The following is a 16,069-nucleotide window of genomic DNA, read 5'->3' as shown; positions in this document are numbered from 1 at the left end:
CACCCTGTATTTATTAAGATTTTTGTTTGTTTCATTGTCCTCTACTAACTGCATTCGTTCGTAGCTATAACAGTTAAACACTTTTATACTTGGACTACTGTAATGGGCCTATCTTGGTTCTGATAACACATTCACCATCCAGTTCACAGTATTTCATCAGCAGTTCTATTCTGTTTTTTATTATTGGTCCTACTCCTTCATTACCCTTATTTCCTCTAGTGTTGATAAGCCAGTATTTACGTGACCGGCAGTACTGTAGTTCCTTGTGTTGAACTTCCTTAATTCCCATTATATCTGACTGCAGCCTGTCCATTTCCTTATCCCAAAGAGTGGAAAATTCGATTAGTATTTAATCTCACAGATTGCCTGACGCACTCTGGGTTGATACAAATCGTCTACTAGAGTAGTATCTGGTGATGGCTTTTAGCGTAGGGCACTCAGATCAGAAGTTTGTTGGAGGCTCCAGTGAAAGACAAAAAGCCTACATCAGTATTGTTTCTGAGCAATCATGTGACTGGTTTCACAATAACGTCAGAGCCACAGGTCACTGGAAAAGCTGTAAAAATGAGCACTTGTACATTACATTCGAGTAGGAAGTCATCAACTGCCCGAGTTGTTTATCGGATTCGTTGTCAGTCGTCCCTTAGATATAAATAAGTACGAGCACTTGCTTAACAATGGCGCCAGAAGTGTAAAGTAACATATCTAAGTTTCAGGACTGCGTAGTTCAATCAATAGATCTCGTGTCACATACAAGTTAGTTGAAAGAAGTGCAGTCAAGACATATCTGAATCAACATCATCATCATGTTGTACAGCTTCCTACTACTCGCAGAGTATCTTGGATTACAGCCACTTCCATTTCCTCCAGTCTTCCCAACACCTCTCAGTTCTTACCCTGGCCTCGTTTTCTCCACTCTCCTGAACGCTTTCTTCCACACGTTTTAATTTCATTGTCCCTTGGCCTTCCACCTGATCTCTTGCCAGAGAATAATGTTTGCCACACGTGAGGTTTTCGGTAATGCCACACCTGCTCTCTATGTCGTCCTACGCGGTGAACACCTCAGGGAGATGAGCATTCGCTTGCTAGGTATGAGCTTGGTGAACCTGCGTCTCATGAGCTGGGAAATGGTGAGCGCCGCCAGTCGTCTGGAACTGTAAGTTCTGGACACGACTCAGCTAATCACCGTGCAGAGTTGCAGTGGAACGCTCTATGTCACAGGGAATGAGGATCTCGGTTTAACCGCCCTGTTCGCGTGGATGTTACAAACCTCGATAGTAAAAACCTCAGTGTCATGATGTGCTGCACGCTGATGAGATGCACGGCTGTTGAGGTGGAACAGTCGTTAGCGGGCAACCTCTGGGGAACCTGCCGCACCTCAGTTGTATGAGGCTTACATAAGCATGTGAGGCTCTGTCTGCGTGGACCTATAGGGTAGTGGAAATCAGTGTAAAGGCATGGACATTTATGAGAAAATTAACGTAGTCGGTTGGAATAGATGTGCACATTGTGTATGCAACAGTACGAGATCTAGTATGCTGAAAAATGCAGTCAAATGGTAACCCATTTGATATCAGATATCAACGATTCAAATGGTAGAGGGTAGAACTCAGTGCAGAGGCACTTGGCTGTGTGTGGTGTTAGTGTGTGCGTATGTGTCTCTACTGTAGAAAGGAAACAGACACCACTAATGACAGTGCGTATTGTGAACATAAACCACGATTGCAAGAAGGCCACACGGTACACAGTTGTGAGATGGAAAAGCAAAAATTGGTGAGTACAAGAAAATGGAACTCTCTAATTGTCAGATCGCCAAGAAGTTGAACCGTAGAAGTACAGCGATCGATAATATCGTTAGATCAGGGGCACGGTATGGACAGCACGTAAAATATCGGCAAAGTGGAACTTTATCTGAGGCATCGAAATGGTTCCTCTTGCGCAACTCGTTTCTGACTTAAAGTTTTCGGTAACGCGAACGACAAATTTTACCAAATGAAAACATCTCCCATTCAAGAGACTGCAGAAACCTGTTCTAACATCCAAACATAAACAGGCTGTACTTCAGAATGGGATAAAGTGATCTTCAGTGATGACAAGAAGTTTAATTTACATGGGCGGGATGGATTTCAGTATTACTGGCATGAACTGAGAACAGCTCAGCAGGTAAGAGTGATCAGAAATTTTTGGTGGCAGAAGTGTTACGATTTGAGCGGCCTTCTGAGCTAAAGATAAATCACTCACTGCTTGACTGAGCAGAACAGTGAACTCTTGAATGAACAGTTGGATTGTAGAGACAGAATTGATTAGAATGTATGAGAACGTGGGGAATGAAATTGTAACGTTTCCGCAAGATAATGCATCTGTGCATGTTTCTGCTACATCTAAAAGTGCTTTGAAGATAAAGATATTGATGTCTTGCCGTGGCTGCGTGTAGCCTGGATATGCATACTATATAAAACCGTTCCGGAATACATGAAAGGTGTATTTATCGCAATTGGAAGGCAATGTGAGGCCGTATGTGAACTGAAAAGTTCAATACGAGAAGAGTGAGCGACAAATTCACTACAAGAACTACAAGAATTTTCGAGTAATTAGGAAGAACAGAAGTTGGACAAAGTAGTAACAAAGGAATAACACAACAGGCAAGTGAGTGTCTTTTTACCAGTTTCCACCCAGGAAATGCAAAGGACTTATTTTGCTAGTCATGCATGAAAGAAACTATATAATTGCGTAATGACTGTTTATGTCTTATTTTATTTACTACTTTCGTAATAAATTCAATACAGTATGCTACAAACATCGGCTATTACTTTCGCAGGAACTCCCCCTTTATACTGATTTCCACTACCGCATGTCCCTAACTGTTCGTGGGAACATAGTGGCGAATAATTTTAATAACTCCACTCCTAATGCGATAGAATTACCGTCTCGGAGTACTCACATCCACTCTTCAAAACAATTGAGCGAGCCTAATCCTTGCGAAAAATCAGATTATTTTTAGCAACGGGGCTCAAGGAGTTAAAAAAATGGATGGTACAAATGGCTTTGAGAACTATTCGACTTAACAGCTGAGGTCATCAGTCCCCTAGAACTTAGAACTACTTAAACCTAACTAACCTAAGGACATCACACACATCCATGCCCGAGGCAGGTTTCGAACCTGCGACCGTAGTGGTCGCGCGGTCCCAGACTGAAGTGCCTAGAACCGCTCGGCCACACCGGCCGTCTCAAGGAGTCATAAATCAGACTGTGTCTGTTGTGTTGAAGAGGAAGGATGGGACATTTGAAAAAGTGTCCCCTTTTTACGAGTAACAGAACGAGACTAACAGGATGAAGCAGCTGGAACTTCTTAGGAAGTCACAAAAAGAGAGTTACTATGGCAAGGGGAAGCATCTTTGACTGGTAATTTAAACGTTCCTGTTCTCGGGTTCGAACCTTGCTACTGCATACATTTGAAATAAAATCATCAGCAATGGCTACTGATAGCTTCCGGCATAAGAGGCATAATGTGTGCCCGCATGATACGTGGTCTGTAATTCGAAAAGTGTCGCAACGATCTCTCCGCTGGCAAAAGATTCCGTACTAGGCTTTCACTCAGATCTCTGAGTGGAGACAGCCAAGGGAGAAGTGATCATGAGAAAAACATTGAATTACCAGCAAAACGGTAACGTTGTGCCAGTCGGAGTGTGGAATATCAGAAAATATGAAAGGCAAATGCTAAAGTTTAATGTAGATATAGGAGGGGTCAGTGAAGTGAAATGGAATAGACAAGGAGTTATGGTCAAAAAAGAATAGGGTAATATCGACAGCAGCAGAAAATGGTGTAAAGGGACTAGGAAACATTGTGAGTAGGAAGGTAGGAGAGACAGAGAGTGCGTCACTGTGAATAGTTCAGTAATAGGGTTGTTTTCATCAGAGTCGACAGCGAACCAAACCGACAACAACAGTTTAGATATACACGCCGATGTGGCAGGCAGAAGATGAAGATATAGAGGAAGTGTGTCAGTATATTGAAAGGGTAATGCAATACGTAAAGGGAGATCATAATTTGATAGTCATTGGCGACTGTAATGCAGTTCTATGGGAAGAAGTAGAAGAAAGGGTTGCGGTAAAATATGGTCGTTGTAACAGGAATGAGAGGAGAGAGAGACTAAGTGAGTTTTGCAATACATTTCAGCTAGTAATAGCGAATACTCTGTTCAAGAATTACAAGAGGAGGAGGTACACTTGAAAGGGCCGGGAGGTATGGCAAAATTTCAGTTAGATTAATCACGATCAGACAGAGATTCCGGAATCAGTTATTGGATTGTAAGGCATACCAAGGCGCCGATACAGATTCAGATCACAATTTGGTAATGATGATGAGTAGGCTGAAGTTCAAGAGACTAGTCAGGAAGAGTTAGTGTGCAAAGAAGTCAGATATGGAAGTACTAAGGAATGAAAAATACGCTGCAAGTTCTCTGAGCCAATAGATACTGCGATAATGAAAAACGTAGTAGGTAGTTCAGCTGAAGAGGGATGATATCTTTAAAAAGAGAAATCACAGAAGGTGGAAATAAAGCCATAGGTAGGAGCAAGACAACTGCGAGGAAACCATTGGTAATAGAAGAAATACTTCAGCTGATAGACGAAAGCCGCCCGGGGTGGCCGAGCGGTTCTATACGCTGCAGTCTGGAACCGCGCGACTACTACGGTCACAAGTTCGAATCCCGCCTCGGGCATGGATGTGTGTGATGTCCTTAGGTTCGTTAGGTTTAAGTAGTTCTAAGTTCTAGCGGACTTATGACCTCAGAAGTTAAGTCCCATAGTGGTCAGAGCCATTTGAACCATTTGATAGACGAAAGAAGGAAATTCAGGAATACCGAAATATGAGAATACAGAAATACAACTCACTTAGGAATGAAATAAATAGGAAGCTCGTGGAAGCTATGGCGAAATGGGTGCATGAAAAATGTGAAGAAATCGAAAAATAAATGATGGTCAGAAGGACCGACTCAGTATGTAGAAAAGCGAAACCATCATTCGATAAAATTAAAAGCAAGATGGTAACGTTAAGGATACAGGGTATTTTTCTGTCTCAATATTATGTAAAAATCACCTATAATTTAATTCAGCACATTTTCTAAACGAATTAGAAATATTTTGAATATTTTTGAACCTGCTTAAGGTTATAAAAAAATTACAAAGAAATTGATGCCATTTTTTTCTAAAATGCTTCCTCAAATTGTGGTACCATTTAATCCATGTTATACACTTGAAGGAGACAAACTTTTTACCAGATATGCATGACATGATGGCTGAGGTACTAGATATATTTAAACCCACCTATGATGTATATTAGAAGGATAAAAGTTTCACATCTTATATTTTAATTTTTATAATTTTTTCCGAATAAAAATGTTATTTTTTTCTGTAATTTAGTAGATTTTGCAGTAAAGCTTTAGGTCTACTAATAAAATATTGACTATTTCAATTCATAGAAAACAAATTAGAGTAATGCTTTAGAACATGAGCTGTTTCAAATGGCAGTGATTTGGCCTCACAACACTGAGATGTGGAGGTGAAGCAGCTTGCAGAAAATGTGAAAAGGTACCCAGTTTCTGACACTGACTGATTATCTCCAGCAATTTGCATGAACTGCTGTGGGAGTCACCCTGTCTGGAGCCAAGAAAGGCAGATTTTCACTCAGAAACGAAAAATTCACGAAATGAAGGTGATCAGGCACATCTCTTATGCTGAAGCCAAAAAATAATATAAAGCAACGAAACCTCCACTCTTTTGCTCTCCTTCAGTTTACTTAGTGAAGAAACTTACCTGCAACGTAGACACTTTGACACAGATGGAGTCGAGTGAACCATAATTTGCTGCCAGCACCTATACTTGCACCTGTACATACCAAAGTAAATATTGCCAGTGTTACACAAAACTGCCTCACACAGTACATATTACAGCAAAAAATATAATAGATTGCCCCATACATTGCCATTTTATAGCAAAGGTGTAACAAATTGCTCCATGCATCACGATGTTACAGTGAAACTGTAAGAAATTGCCCCGTAAGCCAATAAGTTGTAGCAAAATGGTAACAAATTATATCATATATAACTGTGTTACAGCAAAATTATAACAAAATGGCCTGCTATACCGTTCTGTTACAACAAACTGTAACAAAGTGCCTGACACATCGCTATGTTACAGCAAAACTGTAACAAATTGCCCCTTACAGACCAGTGTTAATTAAGTCATAATATATTGCTACTTACATTGCGGATGTATGGTATATACAACTGTTCAATGGTGGTCAGTATAATCCTGACAACAGTGACTACATTTCACTGAATGCTTAGTGGATGCAATTCTGGTGGCATGATGGTTAGTTGATATAGTGACTGCCATTAACCTAGATGCAACTGGAACAACTACGTTCAGTTGATACAGTGAGTCCCATTATCGCAGACACCATGGTCAGTTAACATAATTACAACTGCTAAGCCACTGACTGTGACTACCATTATCAAAAATACATTATGATGTGTACCATAACCTGACAATGTATGGCCCGCATCTCGTGGTCGTGCGGTAGCGTTCTCGCTTCCCACGCCCGGGTTCCCGGGTTCGATTCCCGGCGGGGTCAGGGATTTTCTCTGCCTCGTGATGGCTGGGTGTTGTGTGATGTCCTTAGGATAGTTAGGTTTAAGTAGTTCTAAGTTCTAGGGGACTGATGACCATAGATGTTAAGTCCCATAGTGCTCAGAGCCATTTTTTTTTTGACAATGTATGTCAGCTACTGGATTTCAGTCAAACAAAATTATAACAAATTATGCTATACAGCACCTGAGACCTTGATGGTTATTCACGTATACACATCCTAGTGCAGAATCACCTCTTACAAAATCATGACGTCATTTCCAGATATACCTCCTAAATTCAGAACACATCTCGACTTGTGTGAGAGCAGGCTAGCTAATTATACTCCCATGTCAATTAGTAGTTTTTTCTGTATCATTGTTACAAATTTACTACAAAGTCCTTATGGAGAGGGTGTTTCTCCCATACAGTAATTTTTTTGTCTATATGATTATGTTCGTATGCACTAGATTTTATAGGGTAGGTGCACCACACACACACACACACACACACACACACACACACACACACACACACACACATATGACTTCTGTGTTTCTTATTATTTATAAAGGATTACATGTTGCAGTATATATGATTCATAGTGTAAGAAATTACACATCACTTAACAGTACTTAATGATTTCTTTTTTATATAAAGTGTTACATGTTGCAAGATATATAAATAAGCTTAAGTATGATTGCAGTTCAAGACCCACATTTGGTGTGGCGAATTCATGCATATAGGCATGCATTGACACACAGCATTTTTCAAAATAACCTGTTGTGTGTTCAGATGTAGAGTGTATAGTATGATGTTAAGTGTCATCCACTTGGTTCATATAGTTTCATAAAAACTAGACCTGTATGGCTGCCAGCTTTAGCCTTTTGTCTGTAGGTCTTGTTATAGGGTAGCAAGTATACATTAAATTCTCATTTTTGCAGATATGTGGACTCTGTTTCACTTAAGTTTTTCACCATGTGTAAGAAATAGCTAGTGCAAATTGTATGTTGATATAATTCCCCCAAGGAGACTACTGTATTTCTGTTTAATAGTAGCACTGAATTATGATGTAGTCGCTTCGATTTACTGACAAATTGTGTCACCATATCAACTGACCTTCATTGCCCCAATCAATAGTATCTAGTGTAATGGTTGTAATCATTTCAACTAAGAATAATTGAACCACCTAATAGAATCCTGATTTATGGCAAGCACATCTATTAACTGACCATAACTGCCCCATCCACTAGTATGCCAGTCACCATATCAGCTGATAAACATTGCCCCAAATCTGCATTTAGGTTAATGTCAGTCACTGTACAATGACCATTACAGATCCCACAATTGTATTCACCATGCATTTGGGTTAATTCGTGTCACTTCTATTGTGATAATGGTGTCCATCATTGCACCAGTTGTGTCCAGTATGTGTTTGTAATGTGCATGATAAATCTTAAGAATTGGTGTAGCAATGGTGATGAATGAGGTACAGTATTCTATAGGGCGATTAAATAAAATTTTGCTGTAGCATGACTATGTATGTGACACTTTGTTTCAATTTATTTTTATGTTCATCTGTAGTCAAATATAAAATGGATCAATTTTGCTGTAACAGGGTGTTGTTTTGGTCAATTTGCTTCAGATTCTCTGTGACATAGTGATGAACATGCACAAACTGTCTTGCAGTTTATATTGTGCATTATCAGCAGAAGCTGAAGAATATCTCTTAGTATAAGATAAAGATAATACCATAACATGGAGATCAATACAATGCTTTACTGAATTTGATAAACTTTTTAACTAAACAAAAAGATACATTTTTGACTAAGAACATACACAATTTACACATGGGAATAATATTGTTACTTTTTGTACAAATAGAACATTATTCTGGTCAATAAGTTCACTTTAAGCTGTGTGTTATGTAGCAGAAGTGTAATATTTTTTTGTATTGTCAATGAACAACTATATATGTATTTTGATAGTTAAGACAGATAAGTTAATTTCGGGGCAAGGACGAATTTTCAGTCATGATTATGAATCTGTAATTAGTCTTGCATATTACGATAACCAACCATCATTTCTTCTGCACTTGAAATCTTCAGGTATTATGATAGATTATTTTATTTTTATGCAAAGCTAATGCTTTTTATACATCGAATTTCCTCTCAGTATGTGGAAGCTTGTTCGATATTTCCCTCTGGCCAGGTTATATTTTGACTGCATTCTGTATTTTTTGCAATATGAGAGTTATACTTTTGTACTATGAGAATGTATAGTTTAAGTGATATAACAAATTAAGGGCTTTGTGAAAATACGTCAGTTTTAATACAGTCTCTTGTGATAAAGTGTTGGGAAACGTGACGTCAGTGTACTGAACAGCAGATATGTCCAAGTGAAAACAATCATTAAAAATCTAAATTAGCCAATCTACAATATTGGTTATATTTTTATAGTGTAAAACATGACGCATTTTTTTCTTACCTCTTAAATGTGCTTGATGAGGTGAAGCATTATTTAAAACTTTTAACAACGGAAGATGACCAAAATTCCTTCTGTTTATCTTCATTTACATAGCACCACGTGTACCTGAGATTGAATGCCAACACTCTTTACATATTTTGACACATACTTTAGGCATGAAAGTAAAAGAAATGGTTCAAATGGCTCTGAGCACTATGGGACTCAACTGCTTAGGTCATAAGTCCCCTAGAACTTAGAACTACTTACATCTATCTAACCTAAGGACATAACACACATCCACGCCTGAGGCAGGATTCGAACCTGCGACTGTAGTGGTCGCGCGGTTCCAGACTGCAGCGCCTAGAACCGCTCCGCCACTCTGGCCGGCGCATGATAGTAACGTTGTGATACTCCACATAAAACAGTGTGTCGGTTGCTGACAATTTTTGATATACATATAAGTGTTGTGAGCTACTCCCTTGATGTATTTTGATCAACATTTTAAAACTGAAGATAACTATCTGTTACTTGACATAAACAATGAGTGCGTTTTTATCTTATTCCTCCTAAAAAGGTACTCGATCAGGTTCGTACTCACTAAGAGTCCGATTTTGGGCCACCATGAAGTGTCAGCTGCCTGAGTAGCATGGTACTTTAGCAAAGTACTTCTGTTTTGTGTAGTTACCACACAATTTACATTCCATACATACCTTGGCAGATAGTTTAGAAGCAAAATAACATTGTGACACTCGACTTAAACATTGTGTTGCTAATATGTTTTCAGATACATTGCAGAAGTGGTATTATTGGAAGCGACACCATGTAGATATGTGGAAATAACATTATGGAAAATAAAATAACTTTCTGTATGTGTATGCACCTAATGCATCTTTTACATAGATTAGATATAGATGTAACCAGTGTGTGCGTGTGTGTGTGTGTGTGTGTGTGTGTGTGTGTGTGTGTGTACACACATATGACTACGAAATGTTGATAAATAGTGCAGACAGTCTGGCTGTAGATGTATTTAACTTGTGGGATCCATTGTGCTTTACACCAAATATGATACAAAGATCCAACAACCTCTTTGACAACTGCTACTTACTTTGCCAAGCTACACCTGTATTGGCTATATCCTTATACTTTTTTCATAATTAATCGATTAATTTTAAACATGATGCATTATTCATATTGGTTGGATATGCCTCAAGGTGGACGCTCAACAGCTCAACAGCTACATTGTGATTAGCTATTTCTTTTAAATTGGCAGTAAAGTACTGTGATGTCATTGGCTACTTCATGTAATTGACCACTATTGTTCCAAGAAAGAGGTGTGAGTTCTTCGATTGTGACAATATAGAAAGGGGGGATAGCTTGTGACATCATTGATATGGCAATGAGCTGTTCACATGGCTGTATGTAAATAGGCAAAATGCTGCAGCATTCCAAATCAATCCTACTTAGAGTCACTGCTTGTTTGCTGGATATGTTACAGTTTCACCAGAGCTCCCATTTGCTGCCACTCTTCAATGTTCCTCTGAGCTTTCATAGCAGCAGTAGGTCATGGACGCCAACTGTCCACGACTAGAACGAGAAGTTGGACTTTGGAAGGCATATGTGATTAAAAGGTGCGGGGTTTGATCGTGAATAAAACATATACCACGTCTAAAAAGTATTGGCTTATGTACTGGCTCGTTAATCGACATCAGATTTTCTATTCTTGTTAATGAGACAAATCGCGAACCAATAGGAGAACAGTGTCCTCGTATGGATACATTAATTCATACCTGGATCCATAATTTAGATCAGTGTAATGTCACTGACAGCAACAATAGCAGACACAGACAATGTCGTATCGAGTAGGAGCATAGACAAATTGATTGAGGGAAATCAATGACATTCTTTGATTTAGTTTAGTGTTCACTAGATTGCATTACATATGTGAATGCTGTGGCGATGTGTTAGAGGCAACTTGTACAAACACCAGAACGCAGTTCTAGAAGTCCAAGGACGTGAAAAGGGCAGTAACTGAGAGTTAGATAGGTTTGAAAAGGTAACTAGGAGAAATGAAGGCAGTTAAAACTCAGAGAGAAGTAATAGAAGTTTAATGGAAGTGTAATTCGGTTGGAGACGGTAAAGCACTTGGGGGATGAGTTAAACTGAATGGATAGTGTCTTCAAAAAAATTATATGACAGAATGAACCGAAAGTAAAACATGGTTAAGTGAGTGTACTCAAATTAAGTAAAACGATGCACAGGGATAAAACTAAAAGTAGTGGACAGATTTTGATCTCTGGCCTTCAAATACCTGGTGATGGCAGGGAAACTAAGTTCTCTTCAAAAAGAGAAATATGTTCCCATGAAGACACAAATTTTGGCGATAGGAAGCTTTTTATGAAGGTATAAGTTTGGAGTGTAGCCTTGTATGTACGATAAACGTGCAAATAAATGGTGATGATTGATGGTGTTAGTTATCAAGCGATACTGAATCGAATTTTGGAGAAAAGAGGTTATTGGCATCATTTGACTGAAAGAAAGAATAGATTTATAAGAAGTATCCTGAAGTATTAACGAATTAGTAATTTAGTATTTGGACAGAGTTTAGAACTGTCAAGTCTGCAGAGGAATCGGAGGCCTAAATAGTGTAAGCAGGTTCAAGAGGATGTCCAATTTAGGTTCAGCAAATATCCTGCTATTAAGATACTTATACAAGGTAGAGTAAGGTGGAGAACTTCATCAATCAGTCTTCACGTTGATGAGTACAACAACATCTGATATGTAACAGTGAAATATCGAGCCGATGACTTTTCATTTGAGAAATGTTCTAGTTGCCGGTACAGACTGCTCAAGAGTAAAGTTTTGGAGTGAGCTTTTCTCCTGATCAGGCCGTCGACTACGACGTCCGAGTCCTGCAACTATCTGTTCTATTTTCCAGCATCTCAGGACATGTACCGCCGCACATTGCTGGATCGGCGATGTATACTGCCAGCAAGCACGCAGTGAAAGTCTTGCTGGAAGGGCTGAGGAAAGATCTCATCGCCAGGAGTAGCCAGATACGAGTTGGGGTAAGTCATCTAATATGGTCTGGTCACAACAATACAGCAGATGCGTACAAACCCTGCCTCTGCACTGAGTGAACCTAAATAACGCTAGGGCAGTCTGAAGAAAGTGTCATTTTAATATTCGTTCATCTTGCTATGATGAAACTGCACTGCTCGTACAGCTTAACTGACAGCACGCTAGCTTGTAAGACAGGGAGGTGAACTGCGGCTCTACGGATCTGGTGGGAACAGTTATTCATTCTTTTCGTAATTTTTTTTCCTAAACGATGCATTGAATCCAGGAATGCTGCGCCTAATAAGAAATTTGAACGTAAATCAATAATGTAGTTTCTTCAAGATAGATATTGCCAAAAATCTGATGAGCAACGGCACTGCAAGATGAAACACAGAAACTGAGGAAGAGGAAGGTGATGAAGGAAAGAGCAAACGGAAGAGACGAGCAATTCAGCCACGGCTACCACTTTCCAAGAAATAAAAATATGCTCTGCATGTTTCAAAAAGTGGCAACCGGGAAAAAGCAACAGATCAGAGTGGAGAGGATGGTATTTTCAAACTTGGCAGTGCGAGATGTTTTGATTGTAAGAGACTCATTTTGCCTTACTTCAGAAAATAATTCTTTGAAATGGTGTCATAATTACGAAATACAGTAATTTGTCTTAACTTGTAACGTAACTATTGCAAATTTTCACATTTTTCTATGTTTGTCAACAATTTCATCTCTGTAAAGAATACTAAACAGCAGTGAGCCAAATTTAACTATTTTGTACACTTTACAGGCTAAAAAGGGTTTATACAGCATTAGTTAAGTAAACTGAAATATTATTAATTAAATCTGTTAGCAAACACATATGATAGATGACCTACAAAATTGTGTAGCGAAAACAAGCAAAATACTAATATCATCACGTGTAGTACCTGCCAAAACGTTAAAGACTTTTCAACTAAACACACTTTACAAATTTGGTTTCAGGTCTCAATCACAAAATGAAATAAACAATTAGCCAACTATTAAGTGAAATCACATATCTTGCCAGTTTCCATAGGAGTCAATTAGGTTTTACAAAAATGTGCTCTCCAAAAATCAGCAAATTCTAAAGTAAATAACAAAATCAAGAATAACTGTATACAACAACAGTGGCAGTTAAAAGTATTAGTCAAATAAAAGTAGCTTTAAGTAACAGTTTTACTATAATGTGAATAGATTCTGTATTTCGACATAACTGGCATCGAGGAGTTTGACTGAATGATATTTAAAATGTTTGACACCACAAACGGTCGTCAAGCCACAGTCAATAAAACAATGAAATTCTTAAAAGGTTACATAATTAGTTTCGTTGCACTGAGTCATCATCTTCAAATGTAATCACGAACCTAGAAAACTGCCTTAATAATTGCAAGCACACTTCTCTGAAATATTATGAAGATTACATTAAAACTAGTAAACCTATGCAAAAACAGCAGAAACGGGACACGAGACGTCATGACAATTTTTAACAGATCAGTCATTTCACACCTTAATGCAGTGTAGATGAAACAGCATCTGGACGAAGGATATTATATGAGTAGCTCCTATGCAAAAGCTGCTAACGCATTTTTTGTTGATTTTGAGTTGAGCACACTATAATAAAGATTTTTTCTGCGCCGAAACGATGGAACAGGTTTCACGGTGCTAAACCTGTCATATACCTTTGGAATTGGAATCTTGTTAGATTGCAAAAGCCTCTACCTGCTCGCTGTCTTCGGGTGCAAAGTCCGCTAAAGGTCCAAAGTCTGCAAAACGCGCCAAGTTCTATAGGTGTGGCAGTTGCGTGCCATGTCCGGACGCAAGGAACGCCAACTGACATCTGACATCAGACTTACCAATCTAGACATTCAAAGCTAGCTTTCAGTTTGTTACGATTTTGAGCGATATTTTTCTTACTCGGAGTTAGGTCGGCTACGCTGTAACGAACGCGTACTCAACAATGAAGCTCTCGCAGCCCATGCATTGTTGAAATGTGCGCCGGTAAGCACAGTTCAGCTGGTCACTAGGATGTTTTTTGATGTATTTGCTTGAGTGTTTTGAAGAAAACAAGTTATTTTGCGTACAGTTTAAATGCAGAAGACGGTACAAACAAAGCGGGAGTAATTGAAACAATAAGAATTTTGCAAGGAGTCTAACCTATCGTAGCAGTTGCAAATGACCGGATAGAGGACGACAGCCCCTCATGGAAAAGGAAGAGGCATCCTGATCAGTGAGAGAGAACCGTTTCCAGAACAGAAAGTTAAGAACATGAAAAGTATTACTAAAGCAGTGTGATGCAATGAACATAGTGTTTACACTAATTGTTATGACATACGTGGAAGGATTAGGGAAAGTAGCTGGAATTTCCAGATTCAGAAAGTCAAAAAAATTGTGTTCACCAAAAGCATAAACAAGACGATTTGTCTAGTTCGTGGAGAGCCCTTCCACAGCTTTGAAGATGGGGCATCCTGAAAAGGGGAAAATTTTCAGCAAAGGAAACATTGCAGCACCAATCACAGCCGTGTAAAACTTTCAGAAGCCACACTCGGAAACACCAAAAAGCTGTTATAGCTCCACTTTGGTGAAAACTGGGGGACCAACGACAAACTCGCTGCTGCCGCTGGCAGTCATCTGAAGATGCGGGAAGCGATTTTGAGCTGATGGATAGTGTTGGGGTCGATGTCACTTGAAAGCAATTTCCAGCTAATTTCATTTTGTAGAACTTTTTGGTGCTATTTTAACTAAGATGCAACTTTCCGCCACTTTTATTATTTTCCAAAATTATTTCCGTGTTTTACTAAGATGCAGTTACAAGCTTATTTTATTTTCTAGTATATCTTTTGGTGTCAAAAACTGGATGGTGTACTTTTTTCTAAAAAAACACAATTTTGAGCATTCATATCTGTTCTCTTTTTTATGTTGAATAAGTCGGTTTTTCCCGGTAAAATAATGTCCCCTTCTTATTTTTATAAGCCAATTTTGTAGGATTTTCAGATTTCTCTTTGAAATAAAACGTATTCCTTTTATATTCCCAATAATTAAGTTCCACCTTCAGGTTATTCCTAACATAGCAACGAATAGCGGATTTTTGCAACCGAATATTTGTTTTGTAATTGGAGCGATACATTTGCAAAATCCCCTAACTGTATAAATCTGGTGCAAAGAGAGCTAAGTCAGTATTTCACTTAAGATTTTAATGTATAAAACATAATCACAGATTTCAGCCACTAATATGGTGTAATTAATTATTTTTTTACCTATTTTTAGAAAAGAAATGGAATCTTTAACTTTAATAGTTTGGGCAGGATGAGTTTTTCTGTATTATCTCAGTTTCGCTTATCATACAGTTAGCGGCTTTCGCATCTGGGTTACTCTTACAATTTTGTATTATGTCCTGCAGTGATTCAACTATCATTTTTGTGTTAGCCCAAGTGGGAGTGCATCGTCATTGTAATAATTCACTAGCAGCACACAGTACGACTGCGTGCTGTGTTGTAGGTTTGGGCTTGCTGCATGTTATAGGAGTGGGACGTGTGATCCTACCTTTGCAAAATGATCGTTGTATCGCTGCAGGACGTAATGCAAGAGTATATAATATATTTCATCCCGATGGAGTTTTCATGTACACTGCATTAAGGTGTAAAATGATTGATCAACCAGAAATTGTCATGACATCCTGTGACCCGTTTCTGCTACCTTTGCTTCTGTTTACTGGTTTTAGTGAATTTTCCGTAATATTCGAAAGATGTGTGGTTACAATTTTTAATGCGTATTTCCAAGTTTGTGATAACATTTGAAAATGACGACTGAGTGCATCGAAACTGGTTACGCAACCTTTTAAAAATTTCATTGTTTTGGTGATTCTGGCTTGATGAACTTTGAGATGTCGAATAAACGTTTTAAATGTGAG

At 38.6% G+C, this 16,069-nt stretch overlaps 1 protein-coding gene across 1 annotated transcript in view; it reads left to right on the top strand.

Moving 5' to 3' along the window:
• LOC124594641 (dehydrogenase/reductase SDR family member 11-like) overlaps positions 1 to 16,069 on the top strand; it is a 39,884-nt gene that overhangs the window by 23,028 nt on the left and 787 nt on the right. The window contains exon 4 of the mRNA XM_047133009.1: positions 12,029 to 12,158. Coding sequence (XP_046988965.1) covers positions 12,029 to 12,158 — 130 coding nt within the window. The remainder of the gene's footprint in view (positions 1 to 12,028; positions 12,159 to 16,069) is intronic.

Source organism: Schistocerca americana, chromosome 2 (assembly GCF_021461395.2).
Source record: "Schistocerca americana isolate TAMUIC-IGC-003095 chromosome 2, iqSchAmer2.1, whole genome shotgun sequence".
In the NCBI taxonomy this organism is placed as follows: Eukaryota; Metazoa; Arthropoda; class Insecta; order Orthoptera; family Acrididae; genus Schistocerca; species Schistocerca americana.
This window is presented reverse-complemented; position numbering and strand designations above follow the sequence as displayed.